The 26,478-nt window shown below is 32.4% G+C and overlaps 1 protein-coding gene across 1 annotated transcript in view; it reads right to left on the bottom strand.

Annotated features, from left to right (window-relative positions):
* RCAN1 (regulator of calcineurin 1) overlaps positions 1-17,988 on the bottom strand; it is a 51,520-nt gene extending 33,532 nt beyond the window's left edge. Inside the window, exon 1 of the mRNA XM_059493580.1 lies at positions 17,745-17,988. Within this exon, the coding sequence (XP_059349563.1) occupies positions 17,745-17,942 (198 nt within the window). The 5' untranslated portion in view covers positions 17,943-17,988. The remainder of the gene's footprint in view (positions 1-17,744) is intronic.
* Between the last annotated feature and the right edge of the window lie 8,490 nt (positions 17,989-26,478).

Raw genomic sequence — 26,478 nt, 5'->3', positions numbered from 1 at the left:
AATTTGGGTTTATTTGTACTTTACACGGATTCTAGGCCTTCCCCAAGGGGGATGTGGGAATTTTTTTGGGGTGGTTTTTGCTGATCTCACCTGCCCTGAGCTGGTTTTTCTGTGGTTCACAACCCCAGGCAGGAGCTGCTCATTCTTTCCACTGCCCATCCCTGCAGCTGCTTCATCCTGGAGCCCCAGAAATTCAAATTTCATCAGAGTTTCCGTGAGCCAGGCAAGGCTGGTCCCAGCTGGATGGCACCAAGGGCCAAGGAATCTGCACAGGAATGGGCAAAACCACCCCAGGGATGGGCAAAAACAGCCCAGGGATGGGCAAAACACCCAAGGTGGGGCAAAACCAGCCCAGGGATGGGCAAAAACAGCCCAGGGTGGGGCAAAAACAGCCCAGGGATGGGCAAAAACACCCCAGGGATGGGCAAAACACCCAAGGTGGGGCAAAAACAGCCCAGGGATGGGCAAAAACACCCCAGGGATGGGCAAAACCAGCCCAGGGATGGGCAAAACACCCCAGGGATGGGCAAAACACCCCAGGGATGGGTAAAAACACCCCAGGTGGGGCAAAACCAGCCCAGGGATGGGCAAAACACCCAAGGGATGGGCAAAAACAGCCCAGGGATGGGCAAAAACAGCCCAGGGATGGGCAAAACACCCAAGGGATGGGTAAAACCAGCCCAGGTGGGGCAAAACAGCCCAGGGATGGGCAAAACACCCAAGGGATGGGTAAAAACACCCAGGGATGGGCAAAACACCCAAGGTGGGGCAAAAACAGCCCAGGGATGGGCAAAACCAGCCCAGGAATTCCCACTGATTCCCTCTCCTAAAGTTCTGCTTCAGAAACTCTTTCTCATTATTTAATATCACAGCCTGCGAGAAATGGACATTGCAGTTCTTACTTCATCATCTTTTTCTGTAGTAATGGATATTTTCATTCTTATTTCATCATTTTTTTCCAGAGTAATGGACATTTTCATTCTTATTTTCTATTTCCACAGTAGTGGACATTTTAGTTCTTATTTTCTATGTCCATAGCAATGGACATTTTCATTCTTATTTCATCTTATTTTTCCACAGTAATGAACATTTTAATTCTTATTTCCTACTTCCATAGCAATGGACATTTTCATTCTTATTTCATCTTATTTTTCCACAGCTATGGACATTTTACTTCTTATTTTCTATTTCCATAGCAATGGACACTTTAATTCTTATTTCATCTTCTTTTTCCATCGTAATGGACATTTCAGTTCTTATTTCATCACTTTTTTCCACAGTAATGGACATTTTAGTTCTTATTTCCCATTTCCACAGTATTTGACATTTTAGTTTTTATTTCATCACCTTTTTAACAGTTAACAGAAATTTTAGTTCTGATTTTCTTTTTCCACAGCAATGGACATTTTAATTCTTATTTCCTATGTCCATAGTAATGGAAATTTTAATTCTTATTTCATCTTCTTTTTCCGCAGTAACGGAAATTTTAATTCTTATTTTCTATTTCCATAGTAATGGGCATTTTAATTCTTATATTCTACTACCATAGTACTGGATATTTTAATTCTTATTTCCTACTTCCATAGTATTGGACTTTAGTTCTTACTTCATCACCTTTTTCCACAGCAATGGACATTTTAATTCTGATTTTCTATGTCCATAGCAATGGACACTTTAATTCTTATTTCATCTTATTTTTCCACAGTAATGAACATTTTAATTATTATTTTCTACTTCCACAGCAATGGACATTTTCATTCTTATTTCCTATGTCCATAACACTGGAAATTTTAGTTCTTATTTCACATTCTTTTTCCACAATAACGGAAACTTCAGTTCTGGTTTTCTATTTCCATTGTAATGGACACTTTAATTCTTATTTCATCTTATTTTTCCACAGTAATGAACACTTTAATTATTATTTTCTACTTCCACAGCAATGGACATTTTCATTCTTATTTCTTATGTCCATAATACTGGAAATACAATAATGGAAATTTCAGTTCTGGTTTTCTATTTCCATTGTAATGGACACTTTAATTCTTATTTCATCTTATTTTTTTTTTCCACAGTGGGAGAAATGGGACAATGAAAGCCCACAGACCCCATTCACCACCTCATTTTTAGTATTAGCACCCCCAAACATTTTAGGGCAGTGACTTCCATCCTTTAATTATGCATCACAGCCACAAAAAAAATTCAATGTATTTTAGAGCTCTGCCCCACGTTCAGTGTCAATGAACACAGCCCATACTTCAATCACTGCCAGAATATTTCTGTGTTTGATGAGGGAAAAAAGCACCCGGTGAACAAGAGATAAAACCCCAATGAAAAGATCCCCGAATGGCCACTGAGAAAGGGCTTCAGAAATCAGTAAATGACAAATAAAGCCCAGAACTACCCAAAGCCCAGAATTAATTAATTAACCAAAGCCCAGAATTACCCAAACCCCAGAATTACCCAAATACCAGAATTACCCAAACCCCAGAATTAATTAACCAAACCCCAGAATTAACCAAACCCCAGAATTAATTAACCAAACCCCAGATTTACCCAAACCCCAGAATTAATTACCCAAACCCCAGAATTAACCAAACCCCAGAATTACCCAAACCCCAGTATTAATTAATTAAGCAAAGCCCAGAATTAATTAACCAAAGCCCAGCAGGTCCCTGGAGCATCCTTGGGGTCCCCTCCAAGCCAAGCCAGGATTTTCTGTTTCCACCCAGGAACACCCCCAGACTTCACTGCAATTTCTGATTAAACATTAAAGAACTAAAAACCCCAAAAAACCCCATTAAAAACTCAATGAAATATATCTCACAATTCAATATATGTATTTGCTTCATGGTTTTTTAATTATTTCCCTCATTTTTGGTTCTCCTCACCTTCTGTTACGACACAGAGTAACGTTATTTATCAATAATCAATATTATTTATAAATGGACCAACAGTGCCTGTTAAAGCCGAACATGCACAGCAATAACCTGGCCCAGGATTCAGCCCTGCTGTGCCTGCACACTGCTGCCACTGCTGCCACTGAGAATTATTCACTGATGGCCTGAGGGCTCTGGGCTCAGCTGCACCTCCGCAGCAATGAAAACTTCCCCAGGTGGCCCCTGAGAAATGCTGAATAAATAAAGAAATAAATAACAAACACAAATAAAGCCCAGAATGCACCAAAGGCAGGTCCCTGCAGCATCCCTGGGGACCCTCCCAGGATTTTCTGTTTTCACACAGGAACAACCCCGGACTCCACTGCAATTTCTGATTAAACATTGAAAAATAAACAACATTTTAAAAAGCTATAGAAGCAGAAAATAACCCCAGAAGCATTAAAAGTACTGTCACAATTCAATATATGAAATTGCTTCATTGTTTTTTAATTATTTCCTTCATCTTCAGTTCTCCTCACCTTCAGTTAAAACACCAAGAAATATTACTTATTAATAATCAATATTATTTATAAATTAAAACCTGAATAAACCACTGAATGAACTGCTGCAGCAATAACCTGACACAGAATTAAACTTTTGGGGCTAAAATGACTTTATCATTTAATCCTGCTCTGCATGGGACAGCTCAGTGACTGCTGATAATAATAAATAAAAAATAAATTAAAAAGTGACTGCTGAACATAATAAATAGAAAAATAAATCAAAAAGTGACTGCTGATAATAATAAATAAAAATAAATTAAAATGTGACGGCTGATAATAATAAATAAAAAATAAAATGTGACTGCTGAAAATAATAAATAAAAATAAATTAAAATGTGACTGCTGATAATAACAAATAAAAAATAAAAGTGACTGCTGATAATAGTAAATAAAAAATGCCCAGATGTGCATTTTGGAAGATTTTGGTTCATCCTGGGTTTATTTTGGACCATTTTGGTTCATCCTGGGTGCAGCCCTGGCTGGGCTCTGGTGCTGCCCAAGGTGCATCCATGGAGGCTTTAAAAAATATTTATTAAAAGATTTATTACATTTTATTTTAATAAACTATCAAAATTTATCATTAAATTATTAATTTCTTATAGTATTATAACATAATAATATATAATCTGTTATGTGGTGTCATAATAATTTATCACTAAATTATTATTTAGTCTTTATTATTTAAATAAATAATAAGACTAAATAATAAATAATATTATTTTAAATAAATAAATAAATAAATTACTAAATAATAATATATAAATAATATTATTTATAAATGTTTATGCCATTTATAAACATGATTTATATATTATAAATAATATTTTTTTTTAATAATAAATCCCTGCTCCAGCTCAGCCTTCCTAAGGATTTCAGCAACATTTTCCTCAATTTCCCTTTGGTTTTCCAGGAAAATGAAATTGTGAATTCTGGGATCTTCCCTCCACACTCTGAGCTCTGGATAGCAGGGAAATCTTTTTTTTTTTAATATTTCCAACAATATGTTTATCTCCAATATTGAAATCTCCAATATTTTGTTAATATCTCCAACCTCAAACCCATCCATGGCAATTTTCCAACACTGCTTTTCCAGGTTCAGGTATTTTATTCTATTTTTGGTATTTTTGAGGCACCCAACAACCACCTTGTGCAGCAAGAGTTATTCAAATATTTAAATAAATATATAAATCTTATCTATTTCCATTTTTATCTTTACCTATAAAAGTTTGTTTGAAGTACTGATCAGCAAAAAATCGACAAAAAATTGACCAAAAAAAAATCGGGGTTAAAAGGACCAAAAAAACCCAGGAAAGGGGAGAAATTCCTGTGGGAAAAATTTGAATGAAATTCTGATTTTTGGACCTAAAAATTGGCAAAATATTCCCAAATATCCAAAAAAAAAATCCCAAAAATTTTCTGAGGACTCCAAGGAGTGGATTTTTGACGCAGCAGTAACGGTGACACAGAAATGATTATTTTGGAGACAGAAGGTCCCGGTGTGGCACAAACCTCAAATCACTCGCACAAGTTCCATTGAAAACCTCACAGTGGAAGAATTCTCATTTTTCCGGAGTGGTTTTAGGGTTCAAAGCAAATCCAGATTATTGAGAGGGGACTGAAAGCACCCTCTGAACCCTGAGATTTACTGGGAAACCAGAAGCACTCAAATCTAGAAACAGCCACAAAAATTGAGATTTTTTTGGTTTTTTGGAAACCAGAAGCATTCAAATGTAGAAACAGCCACAAAAAATTGAGATTTATTTTCTTTGGAAACCAGAAGCATTAAATCTAGAAACAGCCACAAAAATTGAGATTTTTTTTTTTTGGAAACCAGAAGCATTCAAATGTAGAAACAGCCACAAAAATTGAGATTTATTTTCTTTGGAAACCAGAAGAATTCAAATCTAGAAACAGCCACAAAAATTGAGATTGATTTTCTTTGGAAACCAGAAGCATTCAAATGTAGAAACAGCCACAAAAATTGAGATTTTTTTTTTGTTTTTCTGGAAACCAGAAGCATTCAAATCTAGAAACAGCCACAAAAATTGAGATTGATTTTTTTTTTTTTTTTTTTTTTTTGGCAGAGAAAGAATGAAAACCCTCAAAACAGATGCAGGTGCCAATAATTCATTTTATATTCCCATGAGGGAAACTTGGCCAAAATCAGGGCTGTGGTGAAAAAATCTCTAAATGTAAAACCACTTTTTTATTTTTATAGCAATCAGCTTTTAAACTGTTTTGGTTTTAATCTAAGGAGCTTCAAAAAGGTGAGGTAAAGGGATTCCAAGGCAGGAAGAGATTAGCAGGAAATTCAGATTCTTCAGTATTTCCTCAATATTTCCTCAATATCTCTTCAATATCTCTTCAATGTTTCCTTAATATTTGCTTAATATTACTTCAATATCTCTTCAATATTTCCTCAATATTTCCTCAACATTGCCTCAAAATTTCCTTCATATTTCCTTAATATTTCCTCAATATTTCCTTAATATTTCTTCAATATTTTTTCAATATTTCCTCAATGTATCTTCAATATTTCTTCAATTTCTTCAATATTTCCTTAACATTTCCTCAATATTTCCTTAATATTTCCTCAATATTTCTTCAATATTTCCTCAAGATTCCCTTAATATTTCTTCAATATTTCCTCAATATATCTTCAATATTTCTTCAATATTTCCTCAATATCTCTTCAATATTTCCTCAATATTTCGTCAGTATTTCCTCAATATTTCCTCAGTATTTCCACAATATTTCCTCAATATTTCCTCAATATTTCCTCAACATTGCCTCAAAATTTCCTTAATATTCCTTCAATATTTCCTTAATATTTCCTCAATAGTTCTTCAATATTTCTTCAATATTTCTTCAATATTTCCTCAAGATTCCCTTAATATTTCTTCAATATTTCTTCAATAATTCCTCAATATATCTTCAATATTTCCTCAAGATTTCCTCAGTATTTCCTCAACATTTCCTTAATATTTCCTCAACATTGCCTCAACATTTCCTTAATATTTCCTCAATACTTCTTCAATATTTCCTCAAGATTCCCTTAATATTTCTTCAATATTTCCTCAATATATCTTCAATATTTCCTCAAGATTTCTTCAAAATTTCCTCAATATCTCTTCAATATTTCCTCAGTATTTCCTCAATATTTCCTCAACATTTCTTCAACATTTCCTTAATATTTCCTAAACATTGCCTCAAAATTTCCTTAATATTTCCTTAATATTTCTTCAATATTTCCTTAATATTTCCTTAATAGTTCTTCAATGTTTCCTTAATATTTCCTTAATAGTTCTTCAATATTTCTTCAATATTTCCTCAATATTTCCTCAAGATTCCCTTAATATTTCTTCAATATTTCCTCAAGATTTCAAGATTTCAAGACTTCTTCAAAATTTCCTCAATATCTCTTCAATATCTCTTCAATATTTCTTCAATATTTCCTCAGTATTTCCTCAATATTTCCTTAATATTTCCTCAACATTGCCTCAAAATTTCCTTAATATTTCCTTAATATTTCTTCAATATTTCCTTAATATTTCCTCAATATTTCCTTAATATTTTTTCAATATTTCCTCAATATTTCAATATATCCTCAAGATTCCCTTAATATTTCCTTAATATTTCTTCAATATTTCCTCAATATATCTTCAATTTCTTCAATATTTCCTCAACATTGCCTCAAAATTTCCTTAATATTTCCTTAATATTTCTTTAATATTTCCTTAATATTTCTTCAATATTTCCTCAATATTTCCTCAATATTTCTTCAATATTTCCTCAATATTTCTTCATTATTTCCTCAATATCTCTTTAATATTTCCTCAAGATTCCCTTAATATTTCCTCAATATATCTTCAATATTTCTTCAATTTCTTCAATATTTCCTCAATATTTCCTTAATATTTCCTCAACATTGCCTCAAAATTTCCTTAATATTTCCTTAATATTTCTTCAATATTTCCTTAATATTTCCTCAATAGTTCTTCAATACTTCTTCAATATTTCTTCAATATTTCCTCAATATTTCCTCAACATTCCCTTAATATTTCTTCAATATTTCTTCAATAATTCCTCAATATATCTTCAATATTTCCTCAAGATTTCCTCAGTATTTCCTCAACATTTCCTCAACATTTCCTTAATATTTCCTCAACATTGCCTCAAAATTTCCTTAATATTTCCTTAATATTTCCTCAATATTTCCTTAATATTTCCTCAATACTTCTTCAATATTTCTTCAATATTTCCTTAATATTTCCTTAATAGTTCTTCAATATTTCTTGAATATTTCCTCAATATTTCCTCAAGATTCCCTTAATATTTCTTCAATATTTCCTCAAGATTTCTTCAAGATTTCAAGATTTCTTCAAAATTTCCTCAATATCTCTTCAATATTTGCTTAATATTTCCTTACTATTTCCTCAATATTTCCTCAATATCTCTTCAATATTTCTTCAATATTTCCTCAGTATTTCCTCAATATTTCCTCTGTATTTCCTCAATATTTCCTCAACATTGCCTCAAAATTTCCTTAATATTTCCTTAATATTTCTTCAATATTTCCTTAATATTTCCTCAATATTTCTTCAATATTTCCTCAATATTTCCTCAATATTTCCTCAATATTTCCTCAAGATTTCAAGATTTCTTCAAAATTTCCTCAATATCTCTTCAATATTTCCTCAATATTTCTTCAATATTTCCTCAATATCTCTTCAATATTTGCTTGATATTTCCTCAGTATTTCTTCAATATTTCCTCAGTATTTCCTCAATATTTCCTAAGTATTTCCTCAACATTTCCTCAACATTTCCTTAATATTTCCTCAACATTGCCTCAAAATTTCCTTAATATTTCCTTAATATTTCTTCAATATTTCCTTAATATTTCCTCAATGGTTCTTCAATATTTCTTCAATATTTCCTCAATATATCTTCAATATTTCCTCAAGATTTCAAGATTTCTTCAAAATTTCCTCAATATCTCTTCAATATTTGCTTAATATTTCCTTACTATTTCTTCAATATTTCCTCAATATCTCTTCAATATTTCTTCAATATTTCCTCAGTATTTCCTCAATATTTCCTCAACATTTCAGTTTTCCAGGGAAGTTTTCCCAGAGAAAAGCTGTTCCACGGCAGAACTGCCTGCTCTCAGTTTCTCTGTGAATTTACGTTGTTAATTATGGAAAATTTGCTGCTGCGTTCATTAATTTGCAGATTAAGGTAATTATCACACAGCCATTCAAGGCAGAAGCGACTTTCCCAGCAGAGCCACCATGGAAATAGGACAAAACGTGGTGTGAAATATGGAGACAGGTTCAAAATCTGATTTTTAAACGCCGAAAACGTCCCCAAGCGCCACATCCAGCGCCCCTGAACGCTCTGGGATGGAAACTGCAGCGCTCAAACCCCAGCGACATTTCCATGGAATTTCAGGGAAAATTGTCCCAGCCCGAATCTCTGCCAGCCCTAAAGCCAGAGATTTTCAGAGAAATTCAATTTTTACAGGAACAATTGGTGCCGCTCTCGGCCCTCAGAGAAGGGAAATGCAAACGGGATTTGGGGTTTGGTTAAGGTTGGGATTCAATGTGTGAGATGGGATTTTATGCTTATTAGTTTTTATTTATATTACAGTTTCCCAAACTGTGAGTTTTATAGTATTTCATTTCCATAAATTACAAATGGAGCTGTATTTTTATAAAGGTTTTCAGGATAAATTGTTTCATTATGATACTTTGAGGGGAAATGGAAACTGGTTTTGGGTTTTGTTTAGGTTGGCATTCAATGTGTGAGACGGGATTTTATGCTTATTAGTTTTTATTTATATCACAGTTATTATAATTTATTTATATTTAAAACTGTGAGTTTTACAGTATTTTATTTTCATAAATTACCAATGCAATTTGGTTGGTTTTTTCATAAGGATTTTAAGGATAAATTAATTAAGAAATGATGCTTGAAGAGGAAATGCAAACGGGATTTGGGGATTGGTTAAGGTTGGCATTCAATGTGTGGGATGGGACTTTTTATTTATTAGTTTTTATTTATATTACAGTTTCCCAAACTGTGAGTTTTATAGTATTTCATTTCCATAAATTACAAATGGAGCTGTATTTTTATAAAGGTTTTCAGGATAAATTGTTTCATTAAGAAATTATACTTTGAGGGGAAATGGAAACTGGATTTGGGTTTTGTTTTGTTAAGGTTGGGATTCAATGTGTGAGATGGGATTTTATGCTTATTAGTTTTTATTTATATCACAGTTTTTATATTATAATTTATTTATATTTAAACTGTGAGTTTTACAGTATTTTGTTGCAATTTGGTTGGTTTTTTCATAAGGGTTTTAAGGATAAATTAATTAAGAAAAGATGCTTGAAGAGGAAATGCAAACTGGATTTGGGGTTTGGTTAGGGTCGGCATTCAATGAGTGGGATGGGATTTTTTATTTATTAGTTTTTATTTATATTACAGTTTCCCAAACTGTGAATGTTACAGTATTTGATTTTCATAAATTAGAGTTGTATTCCTATAAGGGTTTTGAGGAGAAATTGTTTCATTAAGAAATGATTCTAAGGGGAAATGGAAACTGGATTTGGGGTTTGGTTAAGGTTGGGATTCAATGTGTGAGATGGGATTTTATGCTTATTAGTTTTTATTTATATTACAGTTTCCCAAACTGTGAGTTTTATAGTATTTCATTTCCATAAATTACAAATGGAGCTGTATTTTTATAAAGGTTTTCAGGATAAATTGTTTCATTATGATACTTTGAGGGGAAATGGAAACTGGTTTTGGGTTTTGTTTAGGTTGGCATTCAATGTGTGAGACGGGATTTTATGCTTATTAGTTTTTATTTATATCACAGTTATTATAATTTATTTATATTTAAAACTGTGAGTTTTACAGTATTTTATTTTCATAAATTACCAATGCAATTTGGTTGGTTTTTTCATAAGGATTTTAAGGATAAATTAATTAAGAAATGATGCTTGAAGAGGAAATGCAAACTGGATTTGGGGTTTGGTTAAGGTTGGCATTCAATGTGTGGGATGGGACTTTTTATTTATTAGTTTTTATTTATATTACAGTTTCCCAAACTGTGAGTTTTATAGTATTTTATTTCCATAAATTACAAATGGAGCTGTATTTTTATAAAGGTTTTCAGGATAAATTGTTTCATTATGATACTTTGAGGGGAAATGGAAACTGGCTTTGGGTTTTGTTTTGTTAAGGTTGGGATTCAATGTGTGAGATGGGATTTTATGCTTATTAGTTTTTATTTATATCACAGTTATTATATTATAATTTATTTATATTTAAAACTGTGAGTTTTACAGTATTTTATTGCAATTTGGTTGGTTTTTTCATAAGGGTTTTAAGGATAAATTAATTAAGAAATGATGCTTGAAGAGGAAATGCAAACTGGATTTGGGGTTTGGTTAAGGTTGGCATTCAATGTGTGGGATGGGATTTTTTATTTATTAGTTTTTATTTATATTACAGTTTCCCAAACTGTGAGTTTTATAGTCTTTCATTTCCATAAATTACAAATGGAGCTGTATTTTTATAAAGGTTTTCAGGATAAATTGTTTCATTATGATACTTTGAGAGGAAATGGAAACTGGCTTTGGGTTTTGTTTTGTTGAGGTTGGGATTCAATGTGTGAGATGGGATTTTATGCTTATTAGTTTTTATTTATATCACAGTTATTATAATTTATTTATATTTAAAACTGTGAGTTTTACAGTATTTTATTTTCATAAATTACCAATGCAATTTGGTTGGTTTTTTCATAAGGGTTTTAAGGATAAATTAATTAAGAAATGATGCTTGAAGAGGAAATGCAAACGGGATTTGGGGTTTGGTTAGGGTTGGCATTCAATGTGTGGGATGGGATTTTATGCTTATTAGTTTTTATTTATATCACAGTTATTATAATTTATTTATATTTAAACTGTGAGTTTTACAGTATTTTATTGCAATTTGGTTGGTTTTTTCATAAGGGTTTTAAGGATAAATTAATTAAGAAATGATGCTTGAAGAGGAAATGCAAACGGGATTTGGGGTTTGGTTAGGGTTGGCATTCAATGTGTGGGATGGGATTTTTTATTTATTAGTTTTTATTTATATTACAGTTTCCCAAACTGTGAATGTTACAGTATTTGATTTTCATAAATTAGAGTTGTATTCCTATAAGGGTTTTGAGGAGAAATTGTTTCATTAAGAAATGATTCTAAGGGGAAATGGAAACTGGATTTGGGGTTTGGTTAAGGTTGGGATTCAATGTGTGAGATGGGATTTTATGCTTATTAGTTTTTATTTATATTACAGTTTCCCAAACTGTGAGTTTTATAGTATTTCATTTCCATAAATTACAAATGGAGCTGTATTTTTATAAAGGTTTTCAGGATAAATTGTTTCATTATGATACTTTGAGGGGAAATGGAAACTGGTTTTGGGTTTTGTTTAGGTTGGCATTCAATGTGTGAGACGGGATTTTATGCTTATTAGTTTTTATTTATATCACAGTTATTATAATTTATTTATATTTAAAACTGTGAGTTTTACAGTATTTTATTTTCATAAATTACCAATGCAATTTGGTTGGTTTTTTCATAAGGATTTTAAGGATAAATTAATTAAGAAATGATGCTTGAAGAGGAAATGCAAACTGGATTTGGGGTTTGGTTAAGGTTGGCATTCAATGTGTGGGATGGGACTTTTTATTTATTAGTTTTTATTTATATTACAGTTTCCCAAACTGTGAGTTTTATAGTATTTCATTTCCATAAATTACAAATGGAGCTGTATTTTTATAAAGGTTTTCAGGATAAATTGTTTCATTAAGAAATTATACTTTGAGGGGAAATGGAAACTGGATTTGGGTTTTGTTTTGTTAAGGTTGGGATTCAATGTGTGAGATGGGATTTTATGCTTATTAGTTTTTATTTATATCACAGTTTTTATATTATAATTTATTTATATTTAAACTGTGAGTTTTACAGTATTTTGTTGCAATTTGGTTGGTTTTTTCATAAGGGTTTTAAGGATAAATTAATTAAGAAATGATGCTTGAAGAGGAAATGCAAACTGGATTTGGGGTTTGGTTAAGGTTGGGATTCAATGTGTGAGATGGGATTTTATGCTTATTAGTTTTTATTTATATTACAGTTTCCCAAACTGTGAGTTTTATAGTATTTCATTTCCATAAATTACAAATGGAGCTGTATTTTTATAAAGGTTTTCAGGATAAATTGTTTCATTATGATACTTTGAGGGGAAATGGAAACTGGTTTTGGGTTTTGTTTAGGTTGGCATTCAATGTGTGAGACGGGATTTTATGCTTATTAGTTTTTATTTATATCACAGTTATTATAATTTATTTATATTTAAAACTGTGAGTTTTACAGTATTTTATTTTCATAAATTACCAATGCAATTTGGTTGGTTTTTTCATAAGGATTTTAAGGATAAATTAATTAAGAAATGATGCTTGAAGAGGAAATGCAAACGGGATTTGGGGTTTGGTTAGGGTTGGCATTCAATGTGTGGGATGGGATTTTTTATTTATTCGTTTTTATTTATATTACAGTTTCCCAAACTGTGAATGTTACAGTATTTGATTTTCATAAATTAGAGCTGTATTCCTATAAGGGTTTTGAGGAGAAATTGTTTCATTAAGAAATGATATTAAGGGGAAATGGAAACTGGATTTGGGGTTTGGTTAAGGTTGGGATTCAATGTGTGAGATGGGATTTTGTGTTTATTGGTTTTTATTTATATCACAGTTATTATAATTATTTCTATTTAAAACTGGGAGTTCTATAGAATTTTATTTTCATTAATTAAAAATTGAGCTGTATTTTTGTATGGGTTTTAAGGATAAATTGTTTCATTAAGAAATGATTCTAAGGGAAAATGGAAACTGGATTTGGGGTTTTTGGTTAAGGTTGGCATCAAATGTGTGAGATGGGATTTTGTGTTTATTGGTTTTTATTTATATCACAGTTATTATATTATAATTTATATTTAAAACTGAGTTTTATAGTATTTTATTTTCATTAATTACAAATGCAGGGGTTTTATAAAGATTTTAAGGATAAATTGTGTCATTAAGAAATGCCACTTTAAGGGGAAATGCAAACTGGATTTGGGGTTTTTTTGTTAAGGTTGGGACTAAATGTGAGATGGGATATTTTATTTATATCACAGTTATTATATTACTTATATTTAAAACTGAGTTTGACAGCATTTTATTTTCATTAATTGTAATGGAGTTGTATTTTTATAAAGATTTAAGGAGAAATTGTTTCATTAAGAAATGATGCTTGCAGGGGAAATGGAAAATGGCTTTGGGTTTTTTGTTAAGGCTGGGATTAAATGTGTGAGATGGGATTTTTTATTTATTGGCTTTTATTTAGATCACAGTTATTATATTGTAATTATTTCTATTTAAACTGTGAGTTTTATAGAATTTTATTTTCATTAATTAAAAATGGAGCTGTATTTTTATAAGGATTTTAAGGATAAATTGTTTAATTAAGAAATGACACTTTTAAGGGGAAATGGAAAATGGTTTTGGGGTTTTGGTTAAGGTTGGGATTCAATGTGTGAGATGGGATTTTTTTATTTATTAGTTTTTATTTATATCACAGTTATTACATTATAATCTTAATTTATATTTAAAACTGTGAGTTTTATAGTATTTTATTTTCATTAATTACAAATGCAATTTGGTTTTTTTTATAAGGGTTTTAAGGATAAATTGTTTAATTAAGAAATTACACTTTAAGGGGAAATGGAAACTGGATTTGGGGTTTTTTGGTTAAGGTTGGGATTAAATGTGTGGGATGGGATTTTTTATTTATTAGTTTTTATTTATATTACAGTTTCCCAAACTCTGAATGTTATAGTATTTTATTTCCAAAAATTAAAAATGAAGTTGTATTTTTATAAGGGTTTTCAGGATAAATTGTTTAATTAAGAAATGATATTTAAATTATTTTCACTTTTAACTTGATTACTAACTACTTGTGGTTTGTAATGTGGAATTTTAATTTAATTACACAATATTACTTATAAAGAAGGATTAGTTTTTGCTTTAAAACTTTTCCCTTGTTTGATATATATTATTATATATTAAAACTTATTTAAACGACATTAAAATTTGACACATCCCTGGGGATGAGCCAGGGAAATGTTTCACCTGCTTGGATCTGAGAGCACAAATTCCTCAAAAAAAACAGCTCCTAAAAATGGAATATCACATGAAAAGGATGGAAAACCACAAAAACCCAATTGGAAATTATTTACTGATACATTTTCTTAAATAAATGAGTACACAGGAACAGTTTTAAAAATGAAATTCAAGAATTCCAATTCCTCAAGCACACAGCCAACACTGAAGTTACAGATCCAAAGTGGAAATCAGGTTCAGAAAATCCCAATTTTTCCAATGTAATTTGCCAAGTTGAAGATGAGAAGAAAGGGTTTTATCTGTGGTAATTTCCTGTACTTCAATAAAAGGAAAAAATCCAGAACCTAAAGGAATTCCTGACTGTGATTTGGATAACTCGAGAGGAAGCGCTTGGGTAAATTGAATTTTTTACTCTGGAAGGTTTTGGGGCTGGCATTAAGAACCTGGGCATGAAGAATTTTTATTTCTTCTAAGAATGAATTGTCATTTAACAAAATGAACAGGAAGGTCAGGGTTTAAGAGACGGCCCACAAACCATTTAAAACTTCTGGTTTCTCAACTGGGATTATCAACACCTCAATAAAAAATATTGAAAAACTGAAAAGGAGGAAGAGGAGGAAAATCCAAGCAGCGCTTGCAGTACAATCCTTGATTTGGGAGGGACAGAATAGAAACAGTCACAGCGCCTGTCTTGTCTCACCTTTGATTGGATCAACCTCCTCAAAGAGGGCAATCCAGGATTATTGAGGGGCCCTCTGAGGGGGAAAATCCCATTTCAATGGAGAGAAAAAATTCCCATTTCAATGGAGAGAAAAAATTCCCATTTCAATGGAGAGAAAAAATCCCATTTCAATGGAGAGAAAAAATTCCCATTTCAATGGAGAGAAAAAATTCCCATTTAACTGCAGAGAAAAAATCCCATTTCAATGGAGAGAAAAAATTCCCATTTAACTGCAGAGAAAAAATTCCCATTTAACTGCAGAGAAAAAATTCCATTTAAATGGAGAGAAAAAATTCCCATTTAACTGCAGAGAAAAAATTCCCATTTAACTGCAGAGAAAAATTCCATTTAACTGCAGAGAAAAATTCCCATTTAAATGGAGAGAAAAATTCCCATTTAACTGCAGAGAAAAAATTCCCATTTAACTGCAGAGAAAAAATTCCCATTTAACTGCAGAGAAAAATTCCATTTAACTGCAGAGAAAAATTCCCATTTAACTGCAGAGAAAAATTCCCATTTAAATGGAGAGAAAAATTCCCATTTAAATGGAGAGAAAAATTCCCATTTAACTGCAGAGAAAAAATTCCATTTAAATGGAGAGAAAAACTCCCATTTAAATGGAGAGAAAAAATCCCATTTCAATGGAGAGAAAAATTCCCATTTCAATGGAGAGAAAAATTCCCATTTAACTGCAAGGAAAAGGTGTTTTAGGAGTGTTCCATCTGCTGGGAAAAGCAGAGTGTTCACAGAGTGGAACCAACCAAACACAGCAAAATTCAGAATATTTACAAACACTGAGTGTGGGGATCCCTTGATCAGCACCAAATTCCACAGCTCTGCTGCACAAGTTGGGATTTTCTGGGCACATTCTGCACCAAACCAAAGGGATTTTCTTAAAGTTCACCCCCTAAGCAAGTGCAGCTTTTAAAATGACCTTGGAATCCCTCCCAGGTGGTTCAGTGACATTTCAGTGTGACCACATCACCTCACACACCTGAGGGACAAAACTCCTGCATTCCTGGGACACCAGAAGCACCAAAAGCTCTGCAAAACTGGATAAACCATGGCACACTGCAGTATTTTCCTCATTTTTAATAAAACTTTGTTTTTCTTATACCATCCAAATGCTGAGGGCACCTCTGACACCTCCAAAATCTGGGATTCAGCCTCAGGGCCTCGTTCCACTTTCCCTCTCTGCACCTGCCTGACACGTGGCCAACAAAATAAATTAAAAACGTGGCCAGTCCATGTGGGCTCCTAAAAATGTCATTTATTTCCAGCTTTCAAGAGTTATCAGCTCTTGCCAGCTCTGTCACTTGATCAAACAAAGCTAAATTATGTATTTCAGTGCTGAAATCCAGTGACCACACACCTAAACCGATTTTTCATCCATCAAAAGTCTGTGTGCACCTACCTTCCAAGGACCTCCACCTGCCTTAGAGTTTTGTGTTATTTCTAAAACTTTGAGACCTTTCTTCCCACCTGGAGACAGACATGTATTCAAGTTCAAGGCAGTTCTCCCATTCTTTACCTTAGAAATGTAATTTATGCAGGATCTGTGCATGGTGAAGACGACACAGTTTGTGCCGAGATGATGAGACTCAAATTCATTTGTCACCACTGCCCCATCTTTCATTTGTCACCACTGCCCCATCTTTCATTTGTCACCACTGCCCCATCTCTCAAGTCCATTCTGTTTAATTCAAATCCGTTTAAAAACTAAGCACCTCCTCCAGTATGAAAGGGTTTGACAGCAAAAGCAAGAAAACAATAATAAAACCACATCGGGCGCACCAAACACAACCTTAAGCACAAAGCTCAGCCTAGGGGGTGCAGGGATTTTTGATTTCGTTTCTGTTTCATGCACAGCTTCACCCCGAAGGATGAAGGAATCAAAGGAATGAAGGTAAAACAGCTGCTGGTGTTGAAAGTCCCGTGGAATCACCGAGGTTTGGGCACCACGGAGCGCCAGCTGTGCCCCGTGGGCACCTTGTGCCCAGCGCAGAGCACTCAGTGCCACCTCCAGGGCACACCTGCAGGGATGGGCACTGCAGAGCTCCCTGGGCAGCCCCTGCCAAGGCCTGAGCTCCCTTTCCATGGGCAAATTGCTGCTGCTGTCCCAGCTGAGCCTGCCCTGGCCCAGCCCGAGCCCGTTTCCTCCGCTCCCGGAGCCGAGCCCGGCCCCTCCTGGCTCCACCCTCGGAGCGGGCTCAGCTCAGCCCGGCTCGGCACCGAGGGGACGGGCGGGACACGCAGCCACAGCCTCGCCCCTCATTCCCCGCTCCCCGGAGGTTTCTCTCCTACAGAGACCCGCGGCAGCCCCAGCCCCGCAGCCCGCGCCCCCTCCCGGCTCCCGGCCCGCCTCACCCGGCACGGGCCGTCCTGGAAGACGCGCGGGTCCAGGTTGCAGGCGATGGTGGCGGTGGGCAGATCGCGGAGCGCCACCGCCTCCATCTCGCGGTCAACGAAGCTCCACTCCGCGTCCGCCTCCTCTTCCTCCTCCTCCTCCCCTTCCTCCTCGTCTTCCCCGGGCGGCGGCGGCTGCTGGAGCGGCGGCTCCTCCATGGCCGGAGGCGAACGGAGGCGGCAGCAGCGACGTCGCGAAGGCGGCTTCTCCCACCCCCCGCCCGCCATCTTGTTTCCTTCGCCCCCGCCCTGCAGCAGCCAATGAGAAGCCGCCGCCGCGCCCACCCTGGGCCGTGTCAGCCAATCGGAAGCCGCCGCCGCTGCGGCAACAGGTGGGGCGTGAGGCCACGTCCGCCATGTTGGGCGAGGGCAGGGCCGTGAGGGAGCGGCTGGGCTCCCACCCGCAAAATAAAATATATATGTATAAAAGATACTATATTTACCGTCTGTACTGTGTATTTTGTATACATTGTGTATGTAATACACGTGCCTACTATATATAATATATTCTAGCTGAAAATTTATCACATACCATATTATTTACCGTATACCTTATTATTTACCACATAATATACCATATATTGTTATAATACCATATATTAATATAATATACCATATATATTATAATTATACTACCATATATATTATAATACCATACAATATTATACCATATCTAATTTACCATATAATTTACCATATAATATACATATATATATATATCCTATAGTGTATGTACTGTCTTTATAACATTTTGCTATATTATGTGTAATATAATATTAAAAAATATGCTGTGTATACTATGCTGTATGTCTATGCTAATACACAGTATATAATACATAAAAAGGTGCTTTATGTAACGATATACTCTGTGTATGTGGGAATATAAATAACATAGTGTATATAATACCTATAAAATTTGCTGTATATAATAATATACTGTATGTATATAGATATATATAAGTTTCTATATATAATACTTTATTATTGCTAGAGAGAGAAAGACATGAGCTCCATGTCCCATGCCTGGAAGTGTTCAAGGCCAGGTTGGATGGTCTATAAGATAAATATTAAATATTTATATAAAAATGCCACATGAATATAAAAATTCCTCACTCAAAGACTTACAAGTCAGCTGAAAATTGCCACTGTGTGTTATAATTCACTTATCTGCCTTAGGCACCAGCTGACCTAGCCTTGGTGGGCTTGGCTGGTTAGTCTGACCTAAGAGACCTGGACAAATATTTTTATTATATTTTTAATATAATGTGCCTGTATCTATATAAAATATCTTCTATAATATTACCCTTCCGTTTATTTTTATATATACTTAGCACCACCTTCCAGGAGAAGGCCCAAGCTTCAAAGGTCACAGAGTTTTATGAAGTTATTGCTTTTTATTAAGTTACCGTTTTTTATGAAGTTTTTTATTAAGTTATTTTCAAGAAGTTATTTTTATGAAGTTATTGTTTATGAAGTTTTTTATGAAGTTATTGTTTATGAAGACACTTTATGAAGTTACTTTATGCAGTAACTTTTTCTCAAGTTATTGTGACATTTGTGCATCTCCAAACATCCCACACCAAATTTCTTCAGCCTCTCTGACAGATTTGGAGTAATTTAAGTATTTTTCTGAGGGATAAGCTAAATAAAAGATGATTGTGCTCATTTGTGCTAATTGCCATAAAATCTTTGTCCTCTCAGATGCAGACAAATGGTCTCTTGAAAGAAAATAACTTCTCTGAGCAAGGCCAGGTGTTTAATGCTAAATCCAGCCAAAATAAAGCCAATTTTAACATTTTTATTTTCCAGAGGTGTTGCACGACAGGGCTGGTGACACTTTCCCCTCTGAGGAGCATCTCTGGATTCTCTGCAGCCCCCTGGAGAAATCCCACCTGAGGAATTCCCACCTGAGATCTGCTGTTCCACAGAACTCAGAAAACCCAGAAGTAAAACCTGGCAGCAAGAAATCCCCGTCCCTGCAGCCTGGCAGGAAAACCCCCGGGAAATATTCACAATAACCACTTCAGGTGGCACATCTGAAGGGGAAAAGATGCCACTAATTGCATTTTATGTCATTAATTGTATTTTATGTAATTAATTGGAACTGAGATCTTGCCCTGCAGGGCTCCAGGACCAAAGGACCTCTCTGCCCTAAGAGCTTCAAAGCTTTCAGCATTAATTCAACCACAGACGTGAGAAAAAATAAATATACCAAGCTGAATCTCCCTCATGTGAGATTTAATTTCCATCTTTTCTTTTTCCTAGAAAGGGAACGCGATGGTGCTTTTGGCTGGAAGAGGTGGCGAGAGAGGAAGAAAAAAGGAATTTCCTGCAATGTTTGGGGCCAAAGAAAGGAATTTCCTGCAATGTTTGGGGCCAAAGAAAGGAATTTCCTGCAATGTTTGGGGCCGGTTTGAGTGTAAGTGAGGGTGATTAACGCTAATGATTGTGAAAAACGCCAATCACTTGTTTTTAAAATTGTTAAAGTTTAATAGTAATAAAGTGGTTATAAAAATAGTAACACAATTAGAGTAATAACAATTTGGACAAATTGAATTAGGACGATATGAGACAATAAATACAAAGAGTTATGGATGTCTGGGTACCTTTTTCTGGGCAGCACAAGCCCGAAAAAGGCCCCACGTTAACAGAGGATTAACCCTTAACAACAATAACCTGTTGCATATTCATACAGCTCATCCATGGTGCATAAATTCCATTCAAACACAGGATTCTGCCTGGGCAGGGTCAGCTCCTTCCTCTGGATCCTGACAGCGCCTTCGGGCGGGAAGAAATTCATTTCTTCTGATAATGGAGCAATGAATTCTCTTTCTCGGAAAGATTCAGGTGTCCTGTGGCTGCTGTCTCACTGCCAGTCCTTTATTTTAAAAAAAGTATCTTACATAGCACGGTTTGTATTTTAACGTTTTGTTATAACCTAAAACTATATTTAACACACTATTAAGAGAATGAATGCAGCATTACCTTCTAACACAACACATAACACATTCATTTGAATATCTGCGAAAAGCCAATCAGAAAATACGTGCATTTCTCACGTGATTAACGCTAATAATTAACGCTAGTGATTAACGCCGGTGGTTTCCCGCGGGAAAGGGGCCGGGAGGGTTCCCGGCACGGACACCTCCATCTGGCGGCCGTGGAGCCCCGGCAGTGCCGTCCCGAGGGAATTTCTCTGCTGGCGGCTGCCCCCAAAAATCCGCCTGCGGCTGCCTGCAATGCAATGAAACAGAATGGAACGAGAGAAAATTAAATAGAATAAAATAAAATTAAATAGAATAGAAAATAGAATCAAATAAAATGAAAAATAAAATAAAATTCAAAAATGAAATAGAAAATAAAATGTAAAAATGAAATATAAAATGAAATTTAAAAATGAAAAATCAAATAAAATATGAAATAAAAAAATTAAAATAAAAATTAAAATCAATAGAATAAAATCAATAGAATAAAATATAAAATATAAAATATAAAATATAAAATATAAAATGTAAAATATAAAATGTAAAATATAAAATGTAAAATATAAAATGTAAAATATAAAATGTAAAATATAAAATATAAAATGTAAAATATAAAATGGAAAATGGAAAATGTAAAATAGAAAATAGAAAACGTAAAATGTAAAATATAAAATGAAATAAAGTAAAATGGAATGAAATTAAATAGAATAAAATAAAAGTAAATAAAATATAAAATCAAATATAATATGAAATTAAATTAAACAAATTATAATAAAATATAATATCAAATAAAAATATAATGAAATAAAGTTAAAATAAAGAAACCAAAATGGAATTAAATAGAATTAAATAAAATATTAAATAAAATAGAATAAAATGAAATGAAATCAAATAGAATAGAATAGAATAGAATAAAAGGAAATAAAATAAAAATAAAATATAAAATATAAAATATATCAAATGAAATGAAATGAAAGATAATATAATATAATATCATATCATATCATATAATGTAACGTAATATAATATAATGTAACGTAATATAATATACATAATGAAATAAAATGAAATTTTAAAAAATGAATAAAGGAAAATATAATATTAAATAAAATAGAATGAAATGAAATAGAAAAAAGAAATTAAATAAAATAGAATAAAATATAAAATCAAATATAATATGAAATTAAATTAAACAAAATATAATAAAATATAATTTCAAATAAAAATATAATGAAATAAAGTTAAAATAAAGAAACCAAAATGGAATTAAATAGAATTAAATAAAATATTAAATAAAATAGAATAAAATGAAATGAAATCAAATAGAATAGAATAGAATAAAAGGAAATAAAATAAAAATAAAATATAAAATATATAATATATCAAATGAAATGAAATGAAAGATAATATAATATAATATCATATCATATCATATAATGTAACGTAATATAATATAATGTAACGTAATATAATATACATAATGAAATAAAATGAAATTTTAAAAAATGAATAAAGGAAAATATAATATTAAATAAAATAGAATGAAATGAAATAGAAAAAAGAAATTAAATAAAATAGAATAAAATAAAAGGAAATAAAATATAAAATCAAATATAATATGAAATTAAATTAAACAAAATATAATAAAATATAGTTTCAAATAAAAATATAATGAAATAAAGTTAAAATAAAGAAACCAAAATGGAATTAAATAGAATTAAATAAAATATTAAATAAAATAGAATAAAATGAAATGAAATCAAATAGAATAGAATAGAATAAAAGGAAATAATATAAAAATAAAATATAAAATAAAATTAAATGAAAGATAATATAATATAACATAATATAACATAATAAAATATAATATAATATAATATAATATAATATAATATAATATAATATAATATAACATAATATAATGTAACGTAATATAATATACATAATGAAATAAAATGAAATTTAAAAAAAATGAATAAACTAAAATATAATATTAAAATAGAATGAAATGAAATGAAATAGAAAAAAGAAATTAAATAAAATAGAATAAAATAAAAGGAAATTAAATATGAAATTAAATTATAAAATGAAATAAAGTAAAATAGAATGAAATTAAATAGAATAAAATAAAAGTAAATAAAATATAAAATCAAATATAACATGAAATTAAATTAAACAAAATATAATAAAATATAATGTCAAATAAAAATATAATGAAATAAAGTTAAAATAAAGAAACCAAAATGGAATTAAATAGAATTAAATAAAATAATAAATAAAATAGAATAAAATGAAATTAAATCAAATATAATAGAATAGAATGAAAGGAAATAATATAAAAATAAAATATAAAATAAAATGAAATGAAAGATAATATAATATAATATAACATAACATAATATAATATATTATAATATAATATAATATAACATAATATAATATAATGTAACGTAATATAATATACATAATGAAATAAAATGAAATTTTTAAAAAATGAATAAACTAAAATATAATATTAAAATAGAATGAAATGAAATGAAATAGAAAAAAGAAATTAAATAAAATAGAATAAAATAAAAGGAAATTAAATATGAAATTAAATTATAAAATGAAATAAAGTAAAATAGAATGAAATTAAATAGAATAAAATAAAAGTAAATAAAATATAAAATCAAATATAACATGAAATTAAATTAAACAAAATATAATAAAATATAATGTCAAATACAAATAAAATGAAATAAAGTTAAAATAAAGAAACCAAAATGGAATTAAATAGAATTAAATAAAATAATAAATAAAATAGAATAAAATGAAATTAAATCAAATATAATAGAATAGAATAAAAGGAAATAATATAAAAATAAAATATAAAATAAAATGAAATGAAAGAATATAATATAATATAACATAATATAATATATTATAATATAATATAATATAATATAATATAATATAATATAATATAATATAATATAATATAATATAATATAATATAATATAATATAATATAATATAATATAATATAATATAATATAATATAACATAATATAATATAATGTAATGTAATATAATATACATAATGAAATAAAATGAAATTTTTAAAAAATGAATAAACTAAAATATAATATTAAAATAGAATGAAATGAAATGAAATAGAAAAAAGAAATTAAATAAAATATAATAAAATAAAAGGAAATTAAATATGAAATTAAATTATAAAATAAAATAAAATAGAATAAAATATTGATTATCATTCAACGGAGAAAGAATGAACATCACAGAACTATCGAGGGGAGAAGAAACCTTTAAGGTCACCCAGCAGCACCAAACGTTGTCCCCAAGGGCCACACCCAGACACGTCTGGGACACTCCCAGGGACAGGGACAGTGCCCCCAAGGCTCCCTGTGCGGCTCATCCCAAACCTCACCGCTCTTTCCATGAACGTTTTCCTAAAATCCAACCTCAACCTTCAGCTTGCGCATTTTGCTTTAAAAAGTCACGAGATATTTCCAGCTAATGCAGCTGCGAGTAGTGAATGTAAATGGTGAATTCCTTGAATGCTGTTGATAAAAACACCAGCAAATATTAAAATAGTGATCTATTCAAAAATAACTTAAAAAAAAAAAGAAAGAAAACAACAAAAAAATTAGAAAATCTGGTGAACATTTTCCACCTGAAATCTGCTGTTCCACAGAATTCAACAAATTCAGAAGCAAAACCCAGCAGCAAGAAATTGCTGTCCCTGCAGCCTGTGTTGTTTCAAGATGAACATTTTCCTTAGGAAGAGGTCGGGACCAGGTGTGAAGCCCCTTTTAGCAGCTTTAGGGGGGAAAAAGCCACTCCTGAGATGTTTCCAGGGCTGGATGTGCTCAGCTGAGCACAAAGAATAGTGAGGAGAGGCTCCAGCTCAGCTTGGAGCACCAGCAGAGTTCTGGTCACAGAGCAAGAACAAATGGCCCCAGTGATTAAACAGAATTCAGCAAGAAATTAAACATAACTTTAACATTTAACATCAGAATAAACTGCTAAACGAGGCTGGGGATTTCCTTTAGGTCTGTTTTCTTTTGGAGGGCACCCGCTTTGCTCAGAGTGAGGTTAAATTAAAGGGTTGGGATTTGGGGGACTTTATAAACTCCCTTTGAGTGTCTGGATTGTGCTGGGGACGCTCAGGCCTGTGGGCGTGGGACAATCTTGGGGGGAACAACCTGTGTGGGAGAAATCAGCCCAGAGGGGCTGCTTGGCACAGGAAAAGCACCTCAAAAAGTGGTAATTTACCTCAGAAAGTAAAAGGGAGACTTTGCTGAAGAGGATTTTTAGTGCAATATGCCAGGCTGGCAGGAGGGATGCAGCAAGCAGGGCCGGCCTGTGAGGGAGCCACGGCCTGGAAAGGTCAAAGTGCCCTTGGCAAAAGCAGGAGCTGTTCCAGGGCAGGGCAGGATCACAGATCGTGGAATGGTTTGGGTTGGGAGGGACCTAAAAATTCATCCCATCCATGGCAGGGACATCGTCCTCTGTCCCAGGCTGCTCCAACCTGGCCTTGGGCACTGCCAGGGATGCAGGGGCACCCTGTGCCAGGGCCTGCCCACCCTGCCAGGCAGGAAATTGTTCCTAATCTCTGATCTAAACCTGGAATTTTTCAGTGTGGAGCCATTCCCTGTGTGCTGTCCCAGCATCCCCTGGCAATTGTCTCTCTCCAGCTTTCCTGGGGCTCCTCCAGGCCCTGCAAGGCCACCCTGAGCTCAGCCCAAAGCTTCTCCTGTGCAGGTGAGCAATGCCAGCTGTGCCAGCCTTTCCTGCCAGCAGAGCTGCTCCATCCCTCTGCCCATCCTGGAGCCTCCTCTGGGCTCTGCAGCAGCTCCAGCTCCTCCCTGGCTGGGGCAGCTCTGCAGCTGGGAAATCACCTGAGGGGCACAATCCCAGCCCCAACCCCAACTGCAATAATAAAAATTAAAATTAAATTTAATTTAATTTAATACCTGATTTAACTATTTTTTCTTAAACAGCATTTTATTTCCATCTTTCTAATGAAAGATTAAAATGAAATGCTGTTTAACAAAACCAGCACAGTGGTGTTGTTTTATGGCAGGCATCCGCCTCAAAAAAGCCACGTTTCACAAGGGAAATGTAGCTGGCTGAAATGAAAAAAAATAGAATATTGAAAATATAATAGTAGTAGTAGTAGTAGTAGTAATAATAATAATAATATTATATATTATATATTATATATTATATATTATATATTATATATTATATATTATATATTATATATTATATATCATATCTCATATATTATATATTATATTTATATTTATATTTATATTTATATTTATATTTATATTTATATTTATATTTATATTTATATTTAGTAATTATGTATTCTTTTATTATATAATAATAAACTAATAAAATAAAAAATAAAATATTGGTTATAAATTGAGAATTCCTTTTGAAAGATGGAAATAAACCACCATGAAACAAAAGCAGCACAGTGGACTTCACAGTTTATGGCAGTAATCTGCCTCAAAAAAGCCACGTTTCACAAGGGAAATGGAGCTGGCTGGAATAAAATAAAATATAAAATAAAATTCGGCTCCGGAATGAGGTGGGGAGGAGAAATAACAGGAGAGCTAAGAGCTTCCTTGGAGCTTGTTTTTATTTTTATTCTTTTATTTCTTCCAGAGCAATCAGTACCAGCCCCGGTTACTGAT

The sequence above is a fragment of the Ammospiza nelsoni genome, chromosome 2, assembly GCF_027579445.1.
Source record: "Ammospiza nelsoni isolate bAmmNel1 chromosome 2, bAmmNel1.pri, whole genome shotgun sequence".
Classification (NCBI taxonomy): Eukaryota; Metazoa; Chordata; class Aves; order Passeriformes; family Passerellidae; genus Ammospiza; species Ammospiza nelsoni.
This window is presented reverse-complemented; position numbering and strand designations above follow the sequence as displayed.